This window comes from Bos taurus, chromosome 7 (genome assembly GCF_002263795.3).
Source record: "Bos taurus isolate L1 Dominette 01449 registration number 42190680 breed Hereford chromosome 7, ARS-UCD2.0, whole genome shotgun sequence".
Classification (NCBI taxonomy): Eukaryota; Metazoa; Chordata; class Mammalia; order Artiodactyla; family Bovidae; genus Bos; species Bos taurus.
The window spans coordinates 10,595,049-10,620,542 of NC_037334.1; the positions used below are offsets into that span (position 1 = coordinate 10,595,049).

Consider the following 25,494-nt stretch of genomic DNA (forward strand, 5'->3'; position numbering starts at 1 on the left):
TCGTCTCAGATTCTTTGGGACCCAATGGACTGTAATCCACCAGGCTTCTCTGTACATGGGATTTCCCAAACAAAAATACTGAAGCAAGTTGCTAATTTCTTCTCCAGGTGATCTTCCCAGCCCAGGGGCTGAACCCGCATCTCCTGCTAGGCAGGCAGATTCTTTACCACTGAGTGACCTGGGAAGCCCTGCTTTAAATGTTAATCTCATTTTTAAAAAGCAAAACAAAACTCCGCAGCAGCATCTAGACTAGTGTTTGACAAAATATCTGGGTACTACGGCTGAGACAAGCCTGGTAAACTTTTTTTTTTTTTTCCAGAAGAGCATAAAACCAACCTATGTGAAAATTCTAATGGCATAAGAAAAACACCATTACTTAATCTATAGGCTTTATGCAGGATGGAACGATTTGAGGGAAACCACTCTAGTATTCTTGCCTGGAAAATCCCATGGACAGAGGAGCCTAGTGGGCTGCAGCCTATGGGGAGGCAAAGAATTGGACACAACTGAGCAACCAACACTTTCAATAGTGAATTGGTGAAAAAACAGTATCAGAAAGGTCAGCTTAATTCTGATGAATCTTTATTTTCTTCACTGTTTAGAATAATACCTGTTACCTAGTAAGTCAAATGCTCCCTATATGTTGTCCTCATTGCTTGTAAATTGTTTTCTGGTTTTTATGAGAATGGCCATATTTCTTATCTTCTGATATGTGGAACATGACTTTCTTAATTCTGGGCACATTTGGGGAAAATTCTGTGCAGACTCACAGATCGTAAAAAATTTTCATTAAGGTTCACTGGCTCCCATGGATAAGATAACAGACTCTAATATGTGCTCCACATATTGCCTATAAGAGTAAATTTTATCTTTGCACCCATAGTTATTTTCTTTTTTATTCGTTTTTTTTTTTTTTTTTTTAACTTTCATTTTGTATTGGAGTGTAGCCAATTAGGGGCTTTCTAGGTAGCACAGAAGGTAAAGAACCCGCCTACCAATGCAGGAGACATAATGAGATGTGGGTTTGATTGGAGAAGAGAATGGCAATCCACTCCAGTATCTTTGTCTGGAGAATTTCATGGACAAAGGAGCCTGGGGGGCTGCAGTCCATGGGATTGCAAAGAGTAAGACACGTCTGAATGATTAACACACACACACATATGTCCAATTAATAATGTTGTGATAGCTTCAGGTGAACAGTGAAGGGACTTGACCATACATGTACATGTATCCATTCTCCCCCGAAATTCCTCCCATCCTGGTTGCCACATAATATTGAGCAGAGTTCCCTGTGCTATGCAGTAGGTCCTTGTTAGTTATCCATTTTAAATATAGCAGTGTGTACATGTCCATCCCCAACTCCCTAAATATCCCTTCCTCCATTCTTCCCACCCCACCCCTCACCCCCCGGCAACCATAAGTTCATTCTCTATGAGACTCTTTCTGTTTTGTAAGTTAATTTGTATTATTTCTGTTTAGATTCCACATATAAGGGTTATTTTCATAACAGAAAACTTGATCAGTAACTCATTTTCTCAGACCAAACTGGGAGATCAAGAAAAAAGGCTGTGATCTTGACACACTATAGCAGGACCAGGAGTTCACTTGGAATGAACCATAGAAGTCATTGGACTTCCCTGGTGGCCCAGATGGTAAAGAATCTGCTGAAATGCAGGAGACCCAGATTTGATCCCTGGGTGGGAAAGATGCCCTGGAGAAAGGAATGGCTACCTACTCTAGTATTCTTGCCTGGAGAATTCCATGGACAGAGGAGTCACCTTGTGGGCTACAGTCCTTGGGGTCACAAAGAGTCAGACATGACTGAGCCACTAACTTTTTCAGTTTCATAGAAGTTATTGGTGCTATATGTGGAGAGGCCATTTAACAAGGTTATAGTGACTCTACCTTAGTTCTTCTACCTTAGAAGTTTCATTAGTTCTTACTTCTCACATGCTCTAAACTCCCTGTCTCCTGATTCCAGGGCTCCATGCCCTGCTGACATAATTGTGAGCTAGGGCTCCAACTCAGGGCTGTTCCATTTCTACTACCCATACCCATCTTTGTCATGTATGTTAAACGTGAAGAGAGATCCTGAAAGAGAAACCTTCAGAGCAGATTTCTGCCACTCAGAGAACAAATAACCTAGGTACAACAATCTAAAGAACTTTCTCCTCCACAATTTAACACTTCCACTGGAAGAGGTTGGAATTTCAAAGATGTGTTACTAACATCAGCTGTTGGTCTATATATATTGCCTGTCCTTTACCTGTAGCACCTGATTTTTCCATGAGGACTGTGTCCGTTGCTGACTGACTCCTCAGGGAGACCCAAGACTCAGGTGAAAGGCTGAGTTCTTGATCCTGAGTACAGTACAGGAGAATATGACATGCCACTGGAAAGCTGAAGGATACAGGGCCCAGAAACACATCCCCAGGTGGCAATGGCTATGGGGACAGGAGATGAAATTGAGTGTGACTCTACTCTGTCATCTTTCTGTTTTTCTGCCCCCAGGATTCTTGATTCTGCTGTTTTTGCCATTGGAATCCACATCCTTGAACAAGAAACGTAAGTTTGTTCAGCCAGCCCCATTAGTGACATAAGCTGTGGAGCATATGCTGAGGTCTGTGTCCTCTTACCAACAAAGGATTAAGAAAGTAGGCTTATGCTGAATGTAAGGTCCAGACACAGTTTTATGAATGTAAGAGAAGCTATTCCTCCACACTCCAACATGCTCAGAAGTTTTTGTCTCTTCCTATTCCAAGAAAGGGCTTCCCAGCTGACTCAGTGGTAAAGAATGTGCCTGCCAATGCAAGAGACACAGGTTTAATTCCTGGATCATGAAGATCCCCTGGAGGAGGAAAATGGCAACTCACTCCAGCATTCTTGCCTGGAGAATCCCCTGGAGTCTGGTGGGCTAAAGTCCATGGGGTCACAAATAGTCAGACATGACTTAGTAACTAAACAAAAATAACTTCCAATGGAAGCCATCCCATCCATTCCTTCCCTTCCTCTATTATTAGATCACCAGTCTGAAGCAGGCTTTGTTCATTCCTTGACAATTCCTTGACCTCTATCCCCACTGCTTCTTCCCTCACAGCCTGTGCTTGGTGGTGCCCTCCAAACCCTCCATGTGTCAACACTGATGCCTGCCGCTGCATTCCAGGATTCAGTTCTGCATCTGAGGACAGCTTCACCAGCCCCTTGAAGAGTTGCCATGGTACAGAGCCTTGGGGTGGTGGAAATGCTCAGGCAGATTTGGGGAGAGGCTGTGGTACATCTAGAGCATTCAGCTCTGAGGGCAGCACAGAAGCACTTTGTTGAGAATAAGAAAGGAGACACTTTAAGAAAGCATGAAGGAAGTGAGCAGTCCCAGAGGAGCTGCAAATTTAATTGATACCAACAATGGAAAAAAGTCCTTTCCTCCACATCATCACTAACACTTGTTCTTTCTTGTCTTTTTGATAATAGTTATTCTAACAAGTGTGAGGTGATATCTGGTTTTTATTTCCATTTCATTGATTGGTGATATTGAACACCTTTCCATGTACCTGTTGGCCATTTGGTAGTCTTCTTTGGAAAAATGTCTATTCAGGTCATCTACCCATTTTTTACTCAATCACTTTATTTGGTTCTTTTTTTTTTTTTTTTTTTTTTGCTATTGAGTCATATGAGTTCTTTATATATTTTGGATATTAACCCCTTATGTATGTATGATTTGTAAATTATTACCTGATATTGTAGATTTTCTTTTCATTTTTTGGATAGATTCATTTGCTGTACAGTCTTCCCTGATAGCTCAGTTGGTAAAGAATCTGCCTGCAATGCAAGAGACCCCGGTTCAATTCCTGGGTCGGAAAGATCCTCTGGAGAAGGGATAGGCTACCCACTCCAAAATTCTTGGACTTCCCTTGTGACTCAGCTGGTAAAGAATCTGCCTGCAATGTGGGAGACCTGGGTTCGATCCTTGGGTTGGGAAGATCCCCTGGAGAAGGGAACAGCTACCCACTCAAGTATTCTGGCCTGGAGAATTCCATGGGTTGTATAGTCCATGAGGTGGGACACGACTGAGTAATTTCACTTCATTTTGCTGTACAGAGCTGTGTAGTTTGATGGAGTCCCACCTTTCTAGTTTGCTTTTGTTGCTTTGCTTTTGCTGTCAAATCCAAAAAAAAAAAAAAAAGTTATTACCATGACCAATGTCAAGGAGCTTATACAGTATGGTTATTTCTATGAATTTTATGATTTCAAGGTAGCCTGATTTTTGTAATTAGCAAATTCAGCCTCAAAGAGATTGAGTGATGTCCAAAGTTATATAACTAATAAGGTAGTAGAAACAGACTATGTCTAAAGCCAAGGAGTTTTTATTCTTTAAAAAAATAGAACGACAAAAGGAAATTATTAAACATAAAGTTAAGATGAAAACTTTTGTTATGGACATTTTACTGCAATTTTTTTTAATGAGGGAAAAGAAAATTATATGATTTTTCATCAAGAAATATTCTTCATCTGCTCAAAATAGTCTGAGTTATTGGTAATAAAATAAATTATTCCTAGCATATTTGAAACAATGAGTGAAAAAAAAAGAAAAAAACCTACAATATTCTAGAATGCTAGAATTCTGGGTGATCCCCCCCCCCTTTTTTTTTTAACTTTTTCCCTATTTTCTAAGTATTGATGTATTATTTAAAATTTGGGAGAAAGTAAATTTTATCAAAGAAAGGAAAAGATGTTGCAATTACTGCACAGCCCTTACTTGACCCTGGAAGTATCCAAAAGATTCCTTTGTGAACTTGCATGTGTGTGTCTCAGGGAGATATGCAGACTCTTGAACATGGAGAGGAAATCTGGCTGCTGCTATAACTGGATTCCAGCTCCTTCCTTGGACTACACTTGTCAGGCTGAGGAGTCTCCCATCCTCATGTCTTCTCCTTCCAGCACTCATTCCCATATGCCCCCACTCACTCCTCCCTATCCCTCAGCCTTTAATATGGGTCTCCATCTGAGAGGAGGAAATCTCAGTGATCAGATGGGGGCCAAACAACAATTCCTCAGGTGTGCATCCCTCCCCCTTCATTCATATCCTTATGTTAATACTACCCACAACCTGGATCTGGGGCCTTAGAAGGGAATGTCAAAAGTCTGGATAAAAAACTCTGACCTGGGAAAGACCAGTTGTCTACCCTGACTGATCATGGCCGTGTGAGTCCTTCCAGGCTTTAAACGTCTTTGACCCCCTGACTGGAAGGAGATCATATATGTACAAGAGCCAAACATTCTATTCCTGCATTTTTACTAAGTTGCTGTTGTTTTTAGCATTGGTGCCCAGCACTTGCTCTATGGTTCCCTGACCTATTCCAAGGGGACCTGGCTCATGGGCACCTTTCCTCCTAAGTTTAGGAACAGGGAGAGGTAAAATGCCAGAGAACACCTGCAGTGACTCAGCTGTGAGCTTCTTCCTCTTTCCCATGCATAACAGGTTCTGATAAAATGTGATTTCTACAGAAGTGGAGAGAACAAGTCTCCCCCAGAGACATCCTGGGGAATCTCAAGAAGTCTTAACATGAGAGCTGGGGGAGTGCTTGATGAAGATTGTGGGGTGTACTAGGACTGCTATGACTAAAATGGAGGTTGAGGGGATCAATGGGTAAGAGCCTGATCACCTACCCCTAACCTCAGCTGTAAATGATGGGTATCATTCTGGACAATTCCCCAGCCATGACTGCCTCCATTTCCTCAGCATCTTGGGAAGTCTTCAGTGTCACTGTCACTCACAGTTAGAAATGACTGGAGCTCAAATGCATGTCCCTGATAATGCAAACAGCAACCAAGAGGATGGTCTGGAACCAAGTCATTTTTTCTGTCTACCCCAAAAGGCCTGCAGAGGGGAGGCAGACCTCCTTCCAGTCCCCATATGACACAGCAGAGTGTTTGAATCAAGGTACATGCAGATAGTCAGAGAGCAGGGATGAGCAGAACAGTAAGCCAGCTTTCTGGAACAACTGATGCTAGTTCAGCCTAACCCTACAAGAGCTAATGAGGAGCTGAGTCAGTTCAGTCTTGTGTCAAGATCAGGACGGAGGTGAGTGCCATGTGAATTCACAATGGAATTCATATCTTTGAGAGGTGACATTTTGTCCTGTTGTGTTCCAGACATCAACAAGTGTGGACCATCATGGAATGTGTCCTATGGAATATATGCAGACTGCCAGAACTTTAACAACACACAGCTTCATTGCAGAGGAAAGAGAACTCTTTCTGAAGAAGAATTTGAGAATGAGTGTACTACGAAAATGTTTGGTAAGAAGGAACCCATTTCTTTCATTTCCTCATTCACTAAGTTTGGCCACTTACTCTAGGCCACAGAGGTCTGTTCTCAGCACCTACTGGTATCCCCTCTCTCTCCAAACCCCAAGGGTCAGAACCCCACATAGAGTGTCATTTCTGCAATATTGGATGCCCCCTTGACACTTGGCATCTTATTTTCTCAAATAAACAGAAGAGTGGTATTCAAGGCATTTCAGGAGTTGTTGTCCAGTGCAATGAGTCCCAGGGAATTATCTGTATTCTTCATCATTAATTGCCAAGATGAGACCTTTCTCACCTGGATCCCATACAGATTTGAGCAAGCTAGGGGTCTTTTCAGACTCTTCTAGAATGATGGACCTGAGAACTCTGTCTAGAAATGTTGGAAGGGGGATATTCAAGGGTGGTCCCATCTTCCCCAGCCAGCCCTGTCCCTGGGTAACCTTACCCAGTTCCTTGGCCACTCAGCCTTTGTCTATTTCACTATGCAAGTATCCACCATGCCCCTGACCAATAATTTCTATTAACAAGCCTATGGGAAACTCAAATGACTGGGACCGGGAGGATGTTATGTCAGAATGGGTAGATGGCATGAACCACACCACATATACTCAAAGTGGCTCCCATCTGGCATAGATGGAAAGAGAGAGTGTCACTGGGCTTCATTGTCCTGGCCCAACTGTCTACTTAGGAGGTCAACAAAGGCCCTACATTGACTCAGACCACTTGAGCCTTGCACAGAAGGAGCCCACAAGTTTGCATCCCTAGCTAGATGCCCAGGACAAAGAAGACAGAAACACCAGCCACTTCTCATCCATCAGCACCTGCTTCCTTCTTCAGGCACCCAGCCCTCCCACAAAGCTGGCCTCACTCAGATGATGAGTCTTACCATTTCATTTCAGTTTGGAAAACGCCTTCCAAGGGTACAGGAAATGGATCCTCACAACACCAAGTCTGCATGGATGGAAGTAGACCTCCATTGTATCCCCAGTCTGGTCCCCAGTGTTCAGGAGCCTCTGGCCTGTTCTGGCATCATCTTTACACACCTCACCCTTTCCTGAAAGCTTATTGATGGTCCTGGCTCAGCGATGGGTCTTGGACCAACTTCATGGAGCTAGAATCTGAGCTAGCACGGATGGGAACGCACTATTCTTTCTACAAACATGTAGCACATGAGGTCCCACAGGGGCTGTCTATCAGTGACTGATCCCTCAAGAGGCCTGAGAAATGGAGGGGAAGTGTTGATTTCTTGATTCCAAGTAAAGTACAGGAGCCTCAGGAATGTTGCTCAGAGTGATGGGCTATAGAGCCAGAGCCATCCAGTAAGAAGGCAAAGGCCATGGGTATAGTGGTTGCAATTAGAGCTCAACTCTCTCCTCTTTGTCATCTCTGTCTTTCTGCCACAGAACTGAAGCTACTACTGCTGGAGACAATGAACACTACAGTCCAGAACCTTAAAAGTGAGTCTCTGCACCCAGCTCCATTGGTGACATAAGCTTGAGAGTGTATGCCATGGTCTGGGTCCTCTCACCAATAAAATTGGGAAAGGAGGTTTATTCTGCAAGAGTATCCTCTAAGGATACTAACAGCTGTTACTCTTCCCCATTACGTCCAGAGTTTTCTGAGGCTTTTCACTTCTAGTGGCAGCCATTCAACTCTTTCCTCCCCTCCTCTACTATTGGGTCTCTAGCATGCAGCTGACTTCCTGAGTTTCTTGGGTCTTCTGACCATGATCTTCATTCACACAGCTTCTATCATAACTCGTTGTGCTCAGTGGTGCCCTCCAAACTCCAAATGTGTTGATGCCAACACCTGTCGCTGCATTCCAGGATTCACATCTTCAACTGGGAAAGTCATCACCAGCCGCTCAGAGACTTGTGATGGTACAGAGGCTTGGGAGTGGCATTAACTTGTGGGTGGCATATGCTTGGGGGTGGTATATAGAGATTGTGGGAGGACACAATGGGACCTCCAGAGCCCTCAGCCATTGGAGCAGCTCAAAAGTATTTTAACAAGCGTAATATAAAAGTGACAGCACAGGAAAGTATGAGGGGACTGGGTAATCTTGTTTTCATGATCAGTTGGAAGAGGGCTGAGAGCCAACACAGCAGAGCTGGGCTACGACATAGGCTCTTTGACAGTTAGGAAGTTGTCTTCCTCTCTGTGGATTATTTGCTAGTTTGTAAACCAGAGGTAGTCGTACCTACCCCATATGGATGAACTTAGATTTAATATTTACCTTAGTTAAGAAAAGCTAAAGTTTCAGTTCAGTTCAATTCAGTTGCTCAGTCATGTCCAACTCTTTGTGAACCCATGAACCACAGCATGCCAGGCCTCCTTGTCCATCACCAACTGCCAGAGTCCACCCAAATCTATGTCCATTGAGTCAGTGATGCCACCCAACCATCTCATCCTCTGCCGTCCCCTTCTCCTCCTGCCCTCAATCTTTCCCAGCATCAGGGTCTTTTCCAATGAGTCAGCTCTTCCCATCAGGTGGCCAAAGTATCAGAGTTTCAGCTTCAACATCAGTCCTTCCAATGAACACCCAGGACTGATTTCCTTTAGGATGGACTGGTTGGATCTCCTTGCAGTCCAAGGGACTCTCAAGAGTCTTCTCCAAAACCACAGTTCAAAAGCATCAATTCTTTGGTGCTCAGCTTTCTTTATAGTCCAACTTTCACATCCATACATGACCACTGGAAAAACCATAGTCTTGACTAGATGGACCTTAGTGCAGAGAAAATTGTCAACACATGAGAGCTATTATCGTCATTCATAGTGTTACACTATTATTATTATTATGGCAAAAAGAAAGGGGGGAATAAATGAACCAACAGAAGGAAAGAAACTCCCAGGAGGAAGCTCAGGCTCTCTCACTATCTCAAGCTCACCAGGAACTCCTCCTCACTGACCATTGTGGTTTCCCACATCAATCCTCACAGCAGACCCAGGATGCTAGCACACTTAGATTTTTTCCCCACCTTCTCCCAGTTTGCCCAACTGTCATATTTTATTCTAGGAGTTTTACATTTTCAAGGCAGAATCTTTTTTTCAATAATCATATTTGGGCCCAAAGAGCTTAAGTTATATATCCAAAGTCACACATTTAGTAGGGTCATAGAACCAAGATCCAGATCTAAAATTTAAAGGCTTTATTTTCAACAATATAGGATCATAAGGGAAATTGTATTGCTTGAAAAGTTAATAAGATGGTAAATTTTATGTTTTATCAATTTTACCACAATACTAAAAAGTAGGGGAGAATTATATAGTTTTTACAAGAAATAATCCTTGTCTACTGATAAAAGTTTTTGATGGACATTTATTGCTACTAAAGAAAAATATTCTTAATATGTGCAATATGATGAGAAAAAAATTTTGAAGAAATTTCCAGGGATCTGTGTAATGGACATAAGAGTGATTTTCTTTCTTTCTTCTTTTTTTTTCATGTTTTAAATTATCTTTGTTTTCCAAGTATCCATGTGTTACTTAACATTTTTTATAAAAGTAGATTTTATCAGATTTTGTCATCAAAAAAGGTCTTTGACTGATGTTCAGTCTTTCTGTCACTCTAGAGGTATTCCCAGAGTTTCTTTGATGCATTTGTATGTGTATCTCATGGAGATTTGTAAACTGCTGAACATGGAGAAGAGATATGGCTGCTAGTCCCAGCTCATTCCTAGGAGCACAGTTGTCAGGTTGAGGAATTCCAGATCCTCATATCCTCCCCTCCTCACACCCCATTTCCACTATCCTGCACTCAATTCCATCTCATCTCATCAACCTTTAAGACAGGTCTCCAGCAACTGCCACTATCTAAGAAGACAGGAAGAAGTCTCAATGCCCAGTTAGAGGTTGAACTTGAATCCCTCAGTTGTGCATCCCTCCTATATCTTGTTCTGTCTTACTGCAGACCCTCCACCTGGGTCTGGGGCCTTAGAAGGGAAACCCTTAGGTCCAGAGATGAGGACTCTGATCTGGGGGGACCAGACAGCTGCCCTGACTCATCATGATGTCATGAGTCCTGTGAAGCCATAAAGTCTTTGGTTCCCTAACTGGAATATACAGGATCAAGCATTCTGTTCCTTCTTTTTGATTCATTCTTACATTCATGGTTCTTCTTAAACTGTTACTCTGAGGAACCAAATATTCAGGGATTAATGTCTGGGATGGTACCTGGCCTGACCTGACCCCAGATCCCACTCACAACATACACACACACAAATGCTCTCACCCCTAATGATCCACTGTACTGTTCCCTGCAGAGATCTCCATCCACACCTGGACCGCACCCTCAAGTATCAACAGCTCGGTGAGTGGCCCAGCAGACAACATGCAACAGGAAATCCCTCCATATAGCCCACCTATTTCCCCCAAGTTCTAACCTCCTCATATTCTTCCCCCCCAAGATGCTCTCCTGCTTCTTCAAAAGAGTCCAGAATCTTAGGGAAAATGTGGAGTCAGTCCCTGTCCAGGACACTATCCAGGTAAGGGTAGGACCCAGGGAGGCAGGTGGAGGCTTCCCACAGGTCCTGTGGGAAAATCTGATCCAGGAGGAGATATCTCAACATAATGGCACACTGCTCCGAGGCCCTGCCTCTCCCAGGGTGGGTGGGAAGTATGGACATGTGTAGTCACTCCCACAGGCACCTTTTAAAAACCTTTAATCTTGCAGCCCCTGAATATTAGGTTTGCATCATCCTTGGCATTCATGTACAAGATTGACCTCTGAATGGCTGGATTCCAGATGCAAAGACCACCCAAAGAATCCTACCTGGCACTGCCTTTATCCCTCAAACAGTTTCCAATCTCTGTTTTCTGTGAGTGAGTGGGTAATGGCTTCATACAACCTCTCAGGTGTGTCATCTACTGGCTCTGTGTCCTTATCTCCACAGAACCTCATACAGGGGGTGGATGAAATGCTGGAGGCCCCCCGGGACCTAGAAACCTTGCCCAACTCAGAACAGCACCTTGTGGCCTCTAACCTGCTCACTGGCCTGGAAACTGTCTTGAGAGGACTGAGCAAGTCCCTGAACAATGAGTCACTGCACTTCAGTTCACCTTCAGGCACAGGTAATTACCTGGAACAGCCTCCAGGCTCCTGCTCTGCTCATTGCTGGTTCATTCCTTTCCCAACCTCACTAGAGCCCAGTGACCAGGGTTGTATTTCAAGTTGACCTCATAAACAAAAATAAATTTTAAAAAATAAATAAATTATTGTGCTAAGCAAAACAATAAGACAGAGGAAGACAAATACCCTGGTTTCTCTAATGGCTCAGATGGTAGAGTCAGCCTGCAATGCAGGAGACCTGAGCTTGATCGCTGAGTCAGGAAGATCCCCTGAAGAAGGGAATGGCAACCCACTCCAGTACTATTGTCTGGAGAATCCCATGGACAGAGGAGCCTTGCAGTCTACAGTCCATGGGTTGCAGTGTCAGACACAACTGAGCCACTAACACTTTCAAAAAACTATACAAACACCAAGGTCATCAACATAGAGAACAAATTGGTGATTGCCAGAGATGAGGATAGCAGTACAGGAAATGGTGCAAAGAAGTCAAAAGGTACAAGCTTCCAGTTAAAAATAAGTTACGGGAATGTACAACATGGTAACTATAGTTAATAGTACTGTACTGTGTATTTTAAATTGCTATGAAAGTACATCTTAAAAGGACTTACCACAGAAAAATTTGGAACTCTGTATGATGACAGATTTTAGCTAGTTTTTGTGGTGATTGTTTTGCAATATATTCAAGTATGGAGTCACTATACCTGTCAATTATACCTCAGTAAGAAAAACATAAATGAATAAAATTATATACAATATACACTTTCATTGTAAATAAATTATGAGCATAAAAATAATGATAATGAAAAGTTTAAGACAAAATAGAAATGGTTACAAAAGGGAAAATTTTTAATTTGGAATAACATAACTTTCTCATGTTATTTGTCATGTAGGTATAATTTGTTTCAATTGAGTATTTGTTTTGTTTAGCACAATTATTTATTTATTTTTTAAAAATTTATTTTTATTTATAGTAGTTTCAGGAGTACAGCATAGTAATTTGGTATTTTTACAGAATACACTCCATTACAAGTTCTTACAGGACAATGGCTATATTCCTTATCCTAAACAATATATCCCTGTTGCTTATCTATTTTAAACATAGCTGCTGCTGCTGATGCTAAGTCACTTCAGTCGTGTCCAACTCTGTGCAACCCCATAGACGGAAGCCCACCAGGCTCCCCCGTCCCCGGGATTCTACAGCCAAGAACACTGGAGTGGGTTGCCATAGCAGTTTGCACTTATTAATCCAATAACCCTAACTTGCCCTTCCACCCTACCATCTCCCTTTTGGTAACCACTAGTTTCCTTTCAATATCAATGAATCTGTTTCTGTTTTGCATACATTGGTTAATATTATTTTTATATTTCACATAGAAATGATATACAGTATTTGTCTTTCTCTATCTGGCTTATTTCACTAAGCATAATACTCTCTAGGTCCATCTACAGTGTTGCAAATGGCAGAATTTCATTCTTTGCTGTGGTAGATTAATATTCTATTCTACATAATCACCACATCTTTTTATCCCATTCCTCCACTGATGGACACTAAAGTTCACAATTTTAATCAAAGTGTAAAATCTAGTAGCATTTAGTACATCATAAGGTTGTAATCTGAGAAGGCAATGGCACCCCACTCCAGTACTCTTGCCTGGAGAGTCCCATGGATGGAGGAGCCTGGTGGGCTGCAGTCCATGGGGTCACTAAGAGTCAGACACGACCGAGCGACTTCACTTTCACTTTTCACTTTCATGCATTGGAGAAGGAAGTGGCAACCCACTCCAGTGTTCTTGCCTGGAGAATCCCAGGGACGGGGGAGCCTGGTGTGCTCCGTCTATGGGGTCGCACAGAGTCGGACACGACTGAAGCGACTTAGCAGCAGCAGCAAGGTTGTAATCATAACCTCTATTTACAAAACAACTTCAACTCTCCAAAAGTAAAAACTGTAGCCACTAAGCAAACACTCCTCAATCCTCTGTTCCCCTGGTACCTGCCAACCACTGATTTGTTTTCTGTCTCTATGAATTTGCCATGCTGGAAATTTTGTATAAGTAGAATTAAAGATATAGACCTGAATGTCTAGCTTCTTTCGCCTAGCATAATGTTTTAAGGTTCATCCATGTTGTAGCATGTATCAGTATTTCATTCTTTTATGGCTGAATAATAATGTATTGTACATGGATGTACCTCCTTTTGTTTATCCATTCATCCATTGATGGACTTTGGCTGACTGCCACCTTTTGACTGTTGTGACCAAAGCTACTATGAATGTGGTGTTTCTTTTCTGTGCACCTCACAGCATATGGGAAGTAGGATCTTAATTCCTTGACCAGAGACCAAAGCTGTGTCTCTTGCATTGGAAGCATGGAGTCTTGGAACTACTGTACCACCAGGGAAATCCCTGTAGCATAAGTTTTGGTTTGAATAACTGTTGAATAAAGTTCTTTGGGGCACACAATAGGGTGTAAAATTGTTTGGTGATGTGGTAGTTCTATTTTCAGCTTTTTGAGGAACCACCAAACTAGTTTTCCACAGTGGCTATTTCTTCATTTTACATTATCAACAGCAATGTATGAGGGTTCCAATTTCCTCATCCTCAGCAACACATTACTTCCATTTTGCTTTCTTTTTCTTGTAGCCATTCTAGTGTGTGTCAGGTGATATCTCATCATGGTTCTATCTGCATTTCCCTAGTGACTAAGATGTTGAACCTCTTTTCATGTCATTGTTGAATTTGTCTATATTTTATTGGAGAAACATTTTATTGGAGAAAACATCTATATTTTATTGGAGAAACATTTTTCTTTCTTTTCAATTTCAATTTTTTACATTTGGTTGTTAAGCTATAAGAGATCTTCATAGATCTCAATTTAGATCCTATCAGATATGTCTTTGCAAATATATTCTCCCATTCTGTAGATTACCTTTTCACTTTTTTGTGGTCTTTTCACTTTAATGAATAGATATTTCCATTTTGATGAAGTCCATATAATCTATTGGCACTTTTGTTGCTCCTGCATATTTTTCCATATCTAATAGTCCATTTCCAAATCCAAGGTCAGGAAGAGTTACTCATGTGTTTTTGTCCTACTTGTTTTAGTTTTAACTTTTAAATGTAGATCTTTGAGCCATTTTGACCCCAATGGGTCTTTGACCCATTTCTTTATTAAAATTTATTGTATGAAGTAGGTCACTGAATTCCTTTATTGCTTGTGGAAAGCTGGATGTCTCAGCATCATTGTTGAAGAGATTTTTCTTTGCCCATTGATGGTCTTGACACCCCTTTGTGAAAATCAACTGACCATAGATGCATGGATTTATTCCTGGATCCTCAGTTCTGTTCATATAGCAATTTCCCACCATTTTGAATACTGTAGGTTGGCAGTAAGTTTTGAAATCAGAAATTGTAATGCCTCCAAATTTGTTTTTCACCTTTAGGATTGCTTTGTTTATACAGGTCACTTGCAATCCATTATGGATTTTAGGATGAGCTTTCCATTTCTGCTGAAAATTAATTTAATGATGTCAGAATTTTGATACAGATTGCATTGAATTGATAAATCATTTTGGGGACTGTTGAGATCTTAATATGATGGTTCTGATCCATGACCACAGGATGTCTTATGATTTATTTAGAGTTTCTAATTTCTTTCAACACTCTTTTGTAGTGTTCAATATACAAGTCTTGAGTTTCCTTGGATAAAAATTTTCCTTGTATTTTGTTGACTATTTGTGTATCTATGTTCAAATTGACATTGATTTATTGGGATTGCTGTGATGCATTATCTTGTTTTGTTCTTGTGATAATGATGGTCTCATAGAACTATTTAAGTAGAGCTATTTCTCTTCTATTCTATAGAAAAGTTTACAAAGGATTAGTATTAATTCTTCCAGAATGCCTGAGAGCATTCACTATAGAAGCCATCTGTTCTGGTCTTTTCATTTTGTAAAGTTTTGGATACTGATTCAATCTACTTATCTGTTACTGGATTGCTCTGATTTTCCATTTTCTTAAATCAACTTTTTGTATTTTGTGTCTCTAGGAATTTCCCCATTTTATTTAGGTTGCATTTCATGTTGTTGAATAATTGCTCATATGTTCTCTTACAATCCTTTGTAAATTTAAATGATATATGTATATACCACTATTATTGTACCAAATGATATTGCTTAAAACTATAATATCATTATTTATGATATACATTATTTATAATATACATTATTATAAATATTATTTATATATCATTGAGAAAATGATACATAATCATTTATATGATTGCATAATCATATAAATGATTATACATAAATATCATATAATATGTCATATGATTTAGATATTTTGACATCATATTTAGATATCATGTAAATCAATGATAAAAATATATCATTTCCTGAGCTACCACAGAAGCCCATATAATATACATTATGTAATATATAAACTGTCTACATATTTATATAATATATTAAGGGGCTTCCCTGGTAGCTCAGCTGGTAAAGAATCTTCCTGCAATACAGGAGACCCTGATTTGATTCCTGCATCAGGAAGATCCCTTGGAGAAGGGATAGGCTACCAAGACTAATATTATTGAGCTTCCCTAGTGGATCAACAGTAAAAGTTCCAATATTAATCCAAAGTTTACAATGCAGGATACCTGGGCTCGATCCCTGGGTTAGGAAGATCTCCTAGAGGAGGGCATGGTATCCCACTCCAGTATTCTGCCTGGAGAATCCCCATGGACAGAGGAGCTTGGCAGGCTACCACCCATACGGTTGCAAAGTTTTGGACATGATTGACCAAATAAGGACAGCACACAGCACATAATATATTAAAATACTTATTTTTATGTATGCAAATAATGGTAGTATGTGTACCATCATAGCCACAATTACTAATCTAACTCCCTTCTATAACCCTCACAACTCAGAAATGTCACTGAAGGCACTGGATAAAGAAGATAAGAATGTCACTTTGATTCAGAATAACATAAAGATGATACTGATCTGGGATGCAGTGCATGAATCTAATGACTCAGGTAATGGTTGTGGCAGGGTACAGATCCCTAGGAATTCAAAATGGAACATGATACTCAAAGAAGCAATAAACAGAAATGTATACTTTAAAGGGAACTATGGGTAATGGTGGGGCCACAGGGAAATAGTTCATTAAAGGAGGAGTCATGGATACCCCAAGATATCAACCTTGCCTTTGTCCTGCAGGTCCCATTGTGGTGGGCCTTGTCTCCATACCTGGGATTGAAAAGTTGCTGGATAAAGTCCCCCTGATTGTGGATGCTGAGGAACAGGCAGTTCCACATGAGACACATGGGGAATTGCTGCAGGAAGTTCCCCCTATCCTGCTGTCAGATGTCATATCTGTTTTTATCAGCAACAGTAACACACAGAACCTCAGTTCTCCAGTCAAATTTGTCTTCAGACATGTGAGTCCTGGGGGGATGAAGATGTGGGTGTGGGAGAGACCTGAGTCCTGGGCACAGCCTTTGTGCTTCAGGGATGTCCATCACAGGTGCATCATATCCCAAGGAAATTCCATCATGAGCTAGATTTGGGTCAGCATTTCTGAGCAACAGAACCACCAGCTCAAACCTACTTCCTGTTTCTACAGTCAAGGACCTCTGAAACAAAGGGGAAGGTGCACTGTGTCTTCTGGGAGCAGGGCCAGAATGGAAGTGGTCATTGGGCAACCAGAGGCTGCAGGATGATGGACAACAGAGACGACAGCACCACCTGCCAGTGCACACACTTCAGCAGCTTTGCTGTCCTCATGGCCTACTACAATATGCAGGTGACACCCCTCAGAGGGGCTGCATTCAATATCTTTATGTGGAACAAATTCTAACACATGTTAAACCTGAAAAAAATGCTGTCTCCCAGTTATCGCACGTCAGTGACCTGGCATGGTATAGCGGGGATGTCTGCTCAAGTTCTTCCAAGGCTGAAATCATTCTGTCAGCTTGGACTGAATTCTGATCTGAGGTTTGCAGTCCTCCTCTAACCCTCTAATTTTGGGCACAATTCAGTTCCTTGTGGTGGTAGGACTGAGGTCTTCTTGACTTCCTATCTGACAACAGGTGTCCGTGTTTAGCTCTTAGGGGCTGTGGATTTTCTCCCTGGGACTTGGAAACAACGAACCTGAAAGAACAACACTCGGACAGTCTCTTGAAAGGACTGACAAATTTATTTCTGCAGTCGAGCCTTTTTATAGAAGCAGGAACAAAGAGCTTAGAGTATACGGCCAGCAGAGCACATACAGGGTTAAGACATAATCAGTAAAAGATATTTCAAGGACAGCACATTCTAAATGACCCAGGTGTTTATCCCATGACCCATTTTCTCAAGCAACATCTTTAATATTATTAAATCTTGGCACCGAGCATAGCTAAAAGCAGGAGATGTTTTTCAGCTATCGCAAAGCCTGAGTACTTCTGGCCCTCTGCCATTTTCCCAAGGACCTTCTCCTTCAAGGCTATTTTGCACTGCACTTCCCAACAGGGGCTACCTGCATTTCTTCACATGTGGACCTCTCTTGGGAACTTTAATACAGTACAAAAATTAGTTTTATTCAATAAGCCAAACATTCTCAAAAGTTAAAGTGCATCAGAATCATCTGGAGGGCCAGTTATTTATTTATAAATATTTCATTCTTAAACAAAATTGAACATAGAGACATGCTGCAAAAATAAATTTGGTGCTACCATACTCAATTGCTTTTTACCCAGAAGCACCTAATTTGCAGGTTTTAACATTCATTTTCTTCATCCTTTTTGCACCTCCCTCTGTCTTTCTCCCTCTCTGTCTTCACCCAGACTTATACTAAAAGGAAATTGGGAGATATTTTTTCCTTGTGCTCAGGTATTTAGGATGATTTCCAAAAAGAAGCAAGCTTCCCAGGTGGCTCAGTAGTAAAGAATCCACTTGCCAACTCAGAAGACTCAGAAGACTCGGGTTCAATGCCTGGATTGGGAAGATCCCCTGGAGGAGGAAATGGCAACCCAGTCCTATATTTTTGCCTGGAAAATTCCATGGACAGAGGAGCTTGAGGGGCTACAGTCCTTGAGGTCACAAAAAGTCAGACATGCCTGAGTGACTGAGAACACATGCACACCAAAAAGAGGCAGACATTATCAATTTTAAGCTACAGCCAACATCCAAGCATAGCAGTTTTTCTCTTTTACCCAAGAGTTTAGCTCTAAATCTGTAAGGATTAGTGGCCAAACATGAAGAAATATTACAGGGATAAACTGTGCTGAATTAAGAGTTGGGAATTGATACCTGGACATCATGACAACAGGTAGAGACTTTGTCATAGATCATTACATTACGGGGATGGAGGATGGTGCTCAAAATGTAGCTTCTTGCCTCTGTGAACCTATTGAGGTAACTGAGAAGCTTAGTCATGCTCAAAAGTCTAGAGGGAAATAAACACTTGTGAGATCCAGGTCTTGGTCTTCATTAGGACTCTCTTATCCCTCAATCTTTCCAGGCACAGATTTTATCATTCAGATCCCATAAATTTCTATATTTTTGAACCAGGAGAAAGTTATCCATAAACATAACATATCTGTAAACCTATCCATAACATAATCTACTCAGCACCTCCATTCCTGATTTTTCTATGTCTACAAATAAAAATGGTGGAAGGGTCATTACCCCACAGCAGGAAAGCATGACTGATCTTCTCTCTGCTGGGTCCCAGGAGGAGGATCCCGCACTGACTGTGATCACCTACATGGGACTGAGCCTCTCTCTGCTGTGTCTCTTCCTGGCGGCCCTCACCTTCCTGCTGTGCAAAGCCATCCAGAGCATCAGCACCTCACTCCATCTGCAGCTCTCACTCTGCCTCTTCCTGGCCCACTTGCTCTTCCTGACAGCCATCGACAGAACTGAGAGCAAGGTATGTATACTGTCCCAGAATATCCCTGCCCCAGGGATGCTGAGTTCATGGGGCCATACTGCATTGGACTCCTTAATATAGTGGGATTCCAGGTAATATTAGATGGATAAGTAGCCAATTCACATGGACTGACAGAACTAGAAAGCAAACATTCAATTGATAATTCATTCATTTACATCAGAGTTATCCCCAGTGGCAAGTCATAGAAGAAGTCCTGGGGCCATGATCCATCCTGACAAACCATCCAGGTGACACCTTCCTCCTCCCCCAGGTGCTGTGTGCCATCATTGCAGGTGCCTTACACTATCTCTACCTGGCCTCCTTCACCTGGATGCTGCTGGAGGGTCTGCAACTCTTCCTCACTGCACGCAACCTGACGGTGGTCAACTACTCCAGTGCCAACAGATTCATGAAGAAGCTCACGTTCCCAGTGGGCTATGGAGTCCCAGCTGTGATTGTGGCCATTTCTTCTGCATCCAGGCCTCATCTTTATGGAACACCCAAACGGTAAAACCAAATTCCCGCCATCCTAACTTCTCATGCATGACTATGGCCATTATAGAACCAACATAGCACTTTAATTTTATCTGTCTTAATTTATTCATTTTAATTTAAGGACAATTACTTTACGATATTGTGGTGGCTTTGCCATACATCAACATGAATCAGCCACAGGTGTACATGTGTCCCCCCATCCTTAACCCCCCTGCTTCATCCTTCCCCACCCTATCCCATTGGGTTGTACAAGAGCACCGGCTTTGTGTGCCTTGCTGCTTGCATTGAACTTGCACTGGTCATCTGTTTTACACATAGTAATATATATGTTTAAGTGCTATTTTTTCAAGTCATCCCACTGTCCCCTTCTCCCACAGAGTCCAAAAAGTCTATTCTTTACATCTGTGCCTCTTTTGCTGCCCTGCTTATAGGATCTTCATTACCATCTTTCTAAATTTCACATTGTCTTTCTCTTTCTGACTTACTTCACTCTATATAATAGGCTCCAGTTTCATCCACCTCACTAGAATTGACTCAAATGAGTTTCTTTTTTACAGCTGAGTGATATTCCACTCTATATAAGTACCACATCTTCCTTATCTATTCGTCTGCTGATGGACATATAGGTTGCTTCCGTGTCCTAGTAATTGTAAATAATGCTGTAGTGAACATTGGTGTATATGAGTCTCTTTCTGGTTTCCTTGGGAAGTATACCCACCAGTGGGACTGCTGTGTCATATGACAGGTTTATGACCCCTTTTTAAAGGAATCTCCACACTGTTCTCCATAATGGTTGTATCAGTTTGCATTCCCACCAACAGTGTAAAAGTGTTCGCTTTTCTCTACACACTCTCCAGCATTTATTGTTTGTAGACTTTTTGATAATGGCCATTCTGACCAGGGTGAAATGATACCTCATTGTGGTTTGATTTGCATTTCTCTAATAATGAGTGATGTTGTGCATCTTTTCATGTGTTTGTTAGCCATCTGTATGTCTTCTATGGAGAAATGTCTGTTTAGTTCTTTGGCCTACTTTTTGATTGAGTTATTCATTTTTCTGGTACTGAGCTGCATGAACTGCTTATATATTTTGCAGATTAATTCTTTGTCAGTTGTTTTATTTGCTATTATTTTCTCCCATTCTGAAAGCTGTCTTTTCACTTGTTTATACCTTCCTTCATAGGGCACAAGCTTTTAAGTTTAATTAGGTGCAATTTGTTTATTTCTGCTTTTATTTCCATTACTCTGGGAGGTAGGTCTTAGAGGATCTTGCTGTGACTTATGTCAGAGACTGTTCTGCCTATGTTTTCCTCTAAGTGTTTTATAGTTTCTGGTCTTAACATTTAGGTCTTTAATCTATTTTGAGTTTATTTTTGTGTATGGTGTTAGAAAGTGTTCTAATTTCACTGTTTTATAGGTGTTTGATCAGTTTTCTAAGCACCACTTGTTGAATAGACTGTCTTTTCTCCGTTGTATATTTTTGCTTCCTTTGTCAAAGATAAGGTGTCTATATGTGCATGGATTTATCTCCAGACTTTCTATTTTGTTCCATTGATCTGTATTTCTGTCTTTGCACCAGTACCATACTGTCTTGATGACTATAGCTTTGTAGTGTAGTCTGAAGTCAGGAAAGTTGTTTCCTCCAGTTCTATTCTTCTTTCTCCATATTCCTCTGGCTACTTGACGGTTTTTGTGTTTCCATGCAAATTGTGAAATTATTTGTTCTAGTTCTGTGAAAAACAGCATTGGAGTTTCATAGGGATTGCATTGAATCTATAGATTGCTTTAGGTAGTATACTTATTTTCACTATATTGATTCTTTCATTCCAAGAACATGGCATATTTCTCCATCTAGTTGTGTCATCTTTGAGTTCTTTCATAAGTGTTTTATACCTTTCTATATATGGATCTTTTGTTTCTTTAGGTAGATTTATTCCTAAGTATTTTATTCTTAATGTTGCAATGGTATATAGGATTGTTTCCTTAATTTCTCTTTCTGATTTTTCATTGTTAGTATATAGGAATGCAAGGGATTTCTGTGCATTAATTTTATATCCTGCAACTTTGCTATATTCATTGATTAACTCTAGAAATTTTCTGGTGGAATCTTTATGGTTTTCTATGTAGAGGATCATGTCATCAGCAAACAGTGACCATTTTACTTCTTTTCCAATCTAGATTCCTTTTATTTCTTTTTCTTCTCTGATTGCTGTGGCTAGGACTTCCAAAGCTATGTTGAATAGTAGTGGTAACAGTGCGCACCCTTGCCTTGTTCCTGATTTAGAGGAAATGCTTTCAATTTTTTGCCATTGAGAATAATGTTTGCTGTGGGTTTGTCATATATAGTTTTTGTTATGTTGAGGTATATTCCTTCTATGCCTACTTTCTCAGGCAATGGCACCCCACTCCAGTACTTTTGCCTGGAAAAGCCCATGGACGGAGAAGCCTGGTAGGCTGCAGTCCATGGGGTTGCTAGAGTCGGACATGACTGAGCGACTTTACTTTCACTTTTCACTTTCATGCATTGGAGGAGGAAATGGCAACCCACTCCAGTGTTCTTGCCTGGAGAATCCCAGGGATGGGGAGGCCTGGTGGGCTGCCGTCTATGGGGTCACACAGAGTCGGACATGACTGAAGCAACTTAGCAGCAGCAGCAGCAGCCTACTTTCTCGAGTTTTTATCATAAACGGATGTTGAATTTTGTCAAAGGCTTTATCTGCATCTGTTGAGATAATCATACCATTTTTACATTTCAATTTGTTAAGATGGTGTATCACATTGATTGATTTGAGAACACTGAAGAATCCTTGCATCCCTGGAGTAAAGCCCACTTGGTCATGATGTATGATCTTTTTAATATGTTGTTGGATTCTGTTTGCTAGAATTTTGTTCAGGATTTTTACATCTATGTTCATCAGTGATATTGGCCTGTAGTTTTCTTTTTTGTGGTTTTTGTCTGGTTTTGGTATCAGGATGATGGTGGCCTCCATAAGGCTCAGACCCAGGTGTACTGTGCATTTTGTGCCCTTCCCAGGTCCAAGCAACTCAGGCGACCAGGTGCTTGGTGAGAACACTGTCCTGGGTGGGCCATGCATCTTATGCACCTCCCCAGTCCAAGCTGTCCAATTTCTCTGTTGCACGAAAAGGGCACTATGCCAGGTGTGCTGTGTTTCTCCTCTGGGGAGCTGGTCTCAGACTGTGACACTCCCAGCCAATGTGAACTGTCCAGGATCCAAGGAAGATGTGGTTATAGACTGACAGCCTGCTCACAGTTTGGTGGGAAATGCAGTCTCTGTGGCCAAGATTGCAGCAGCCCCTTGCATTCCAGCTCTGGCTGTCACACTCTTACTTCTCTGACTCCAGGGAAGGAGGGTCATAAATGGCAGCAGCTTACTCTCCTTTGGTATTTGCTGCTGCTGCTGCTGCTAAGTCACTTCAGTCATGTCCAACTCTGTGCGACCACATAGGTGGCAGCCCACCAGGCTCCCCCGTCCCTGGGATTCTCCAGGCAAGAACACTGGTGTGGGTTGCCATTTCCTTCTCTGGGCACAATACTTATTCTGTTAGCTCGCCAAGTGTCACCATGCAGCACTTGAGCCTTCCTGCAGGAAAGGTCCTTTGGTTTTCTTTTTCTCTCTGGTGTTCACATGGTTTGGGTTGCTGTGTTACATTAACCCCTTTTGATTGTCCACAGGGCATTCAAACCCAGTCCTTATCCTAAGAACCAGCCACACAGCCCAAACCTCTGCACCCAGCCCCCCACTAGCTGCAGTGGACTTGAGCATCTGAGCTGCTTCTCCGCTAGTAATTGAGGTTCAGCACGTATTGTGTGGTGAACTTTTTTCTTTTTTTTTTTTTTTTTGGTTATTTGCCCTCTGAGATTCCTGGGAAACCTGGCGTGCTGCAGTTCAGTTCCATTCAGTTCAGTCGCTCAGGTTTCCCAGTCTTTCACTATCTTCCTGAGTTTGCTCAAACTCATGTCACATAGTTGGTGAAGCTATCCAACCATTTCGTCCTTGTCACTGCCTTCTCCTGCCCTCAATCTTTCCCAGAAACAAGAGTCTTTTCTAACGAGTCAACTCTTCGCATCAGGTGGCCAAAGTATTGGAGCTTCACCTTCAGCATCGTCCTCCCAGTGAATGTTCAGGGTTGGTTTCCTTTAAGATTGACTGGTTTGATCTCCTTGCTAGCCAAGGCAGTCTTAAGAGTCTTCTACAGAACCACAATTTGAAAGCATCAATTTTTGGCATTCAGATTTCCTTATGGTCCATCATAGAAATTTGTTGTGAGTACCAGTTCATGGGGTCACAAATAGTTGGACACAACTTAGCAACTAAAGAACTCACAACAAATTCTTATGCTGGTAAAAATTGATGCCGACCTGCATCAAATGGTTTCTGGATCACTGGCCTTTCTAGATAGTTTAGCAAAAAAGTCAGAAAACTTTCCCTATAAAACACAAGGTAGTAGATATTTTGGTTTTGTGGGTCAGTCTCAGTTGCAATTTTTTACCTCTGCCCTTGTAGTTCAAAAGCAGCCACAGAAAAGATATAGGAAAATGAGTGTAACTCTGACCCAGTAAAACACATTTCCAAAATCAGACAATAGCCTAGTGTGGACCACAGGCTGCAGTATGCCAGCCCCTGTCTGTGTAGCTCTCTCTTTGGTTCTTCCTGGTGGATCCAACTAGCATGGCCCTAACACCTCCCACATCACACACAGTTCCTATTTGGGATCAAGCACCAATTCTATCATTTCTATCAGTGTGAACTTCAGTTACTGACTTTGTATCCTTATGCCTCAGATGCCTGATTTGCAATCATTTGATTACCTATATTGTCATGAGAAATAAATTGTATAATGCACATGAGCCTGACATAGCAGTGTCAGGCTTACTGTTATTCTCTCTCTCTCTCTCTCAATCACTTTCTCTCCCTCTCTCTCTTCTTGGCTGTCCCCAATTTTTTCCTATCTACATCTACTCATCCTTCACTTCTCATCATAAACACAACAGAATTCTCTCAGGGAACCCTTCCCAGTATCAGAACCTCCTACACGTTTGACTAGGTTATAGATCCATTTATGTGTTCCCACAGCTCCTCATATTTGATCTTAAGCTTGATCATTTTGATTGTTTATATTGTCTAACTATCAACAAGCCTACAGAGCTAGGAACTCCTTGAAGAAAGAGATCACTCTCTTAATCATAACTGGATCTTCAGAGCCAAGAACTGACCCTGATAGAGAAAGAGAGACTCAATATTTGTCTCATAAACCATAAATTAATTTTTATTGATTTTTTTCTTTAAAACATGTACATTTTTTTCTGCCAGCATATGAGGGCCAAGACTTAAATGGGCTTTTTAAAATAAGTTTATATTTATTTAAAACCACTTTTTTACATTGTGATTTACATGGAAAAAAGCTGCACATGATTAATGTGTATATCCTGACAATTGGGAATAAGTATACACCCATGGCCTTTACTAATATCAAGGACATACATAAGCTTTCAATTATGCAAAATAAGTTCAGGAAGTCTACTATAGAGCATAGTGCCTATGGCTAATATTGTGTTGTGTATTGAAATTTGCTAAGGGTGATCTTTTTTTTTTAATTTTTTAACTCTACAATATTGTATTGGTTTTGCCATATATCAACATGAATCCACCACAGGTATACACGTGTTCCCCATCCTGAACACTCCTCCTTC

At 41.3% G+C, this 25,494-nt stretch overlaps 1 protein-coding gene across 2 annotated transcripts in view; it reads left to right on the plus strand.

Annotated features, from left to right (window-relative positions):
* Positions 1-25,494, plus strand: part of LOC100337213 (adhesion G protein-coupled receptor E2) — a 42,899-nt gene that overhangs the window by 690 nt on the left and 16,715 nt on the right. For both annotated transcript variants that reach the window (XM_015471940.3, XM_005208597.5), the window contains exons 2-14: positions 2,512-2,565; positions 3,098-3,217; positions 6,151-6,297; positions 7,710-7,763; positions 8,052-8,186; positions 10,569-10,615; positions 10,713-10,790; positions 11,199-11,376; positions 16,300-16,407; positions 16,592-16,812; positions 16,998-17,177; positions 19,089-19,286; positions 19,558-19,793. In XM_015471940.3, the coding sequence (XP_015327426.1) occupies positions 2,512-2,565; positions 3,098-3,217; positions 6,151-6,297; positions 7,710-7,763; positions 8,052-8,186; positions 10,569-10,615; positions 10,713-10,790; positions 11,199-11,376; positions 16,300-16,407; positions 16,592-16,812; positions 16,998-17,177; positions 19,089-19,286; positions 19,558-19,793 (1,756 nt within the window). The remainder of the gene's footprint in view (positions 1-2,511; positions 2,566-3,097; positions 3,218-6,150; positions 6,298-7,709; positions 7,764-8,051; positions 8,187-10,568; positions 10,616-10,712; positions 10,791-11,198; positions 11,377-16,299; positions 16,408-16,591; positions 16,813-16,997; positions 17,178-19,088; positions 19,287-19,557; positions 19,794-25,494) is intronic.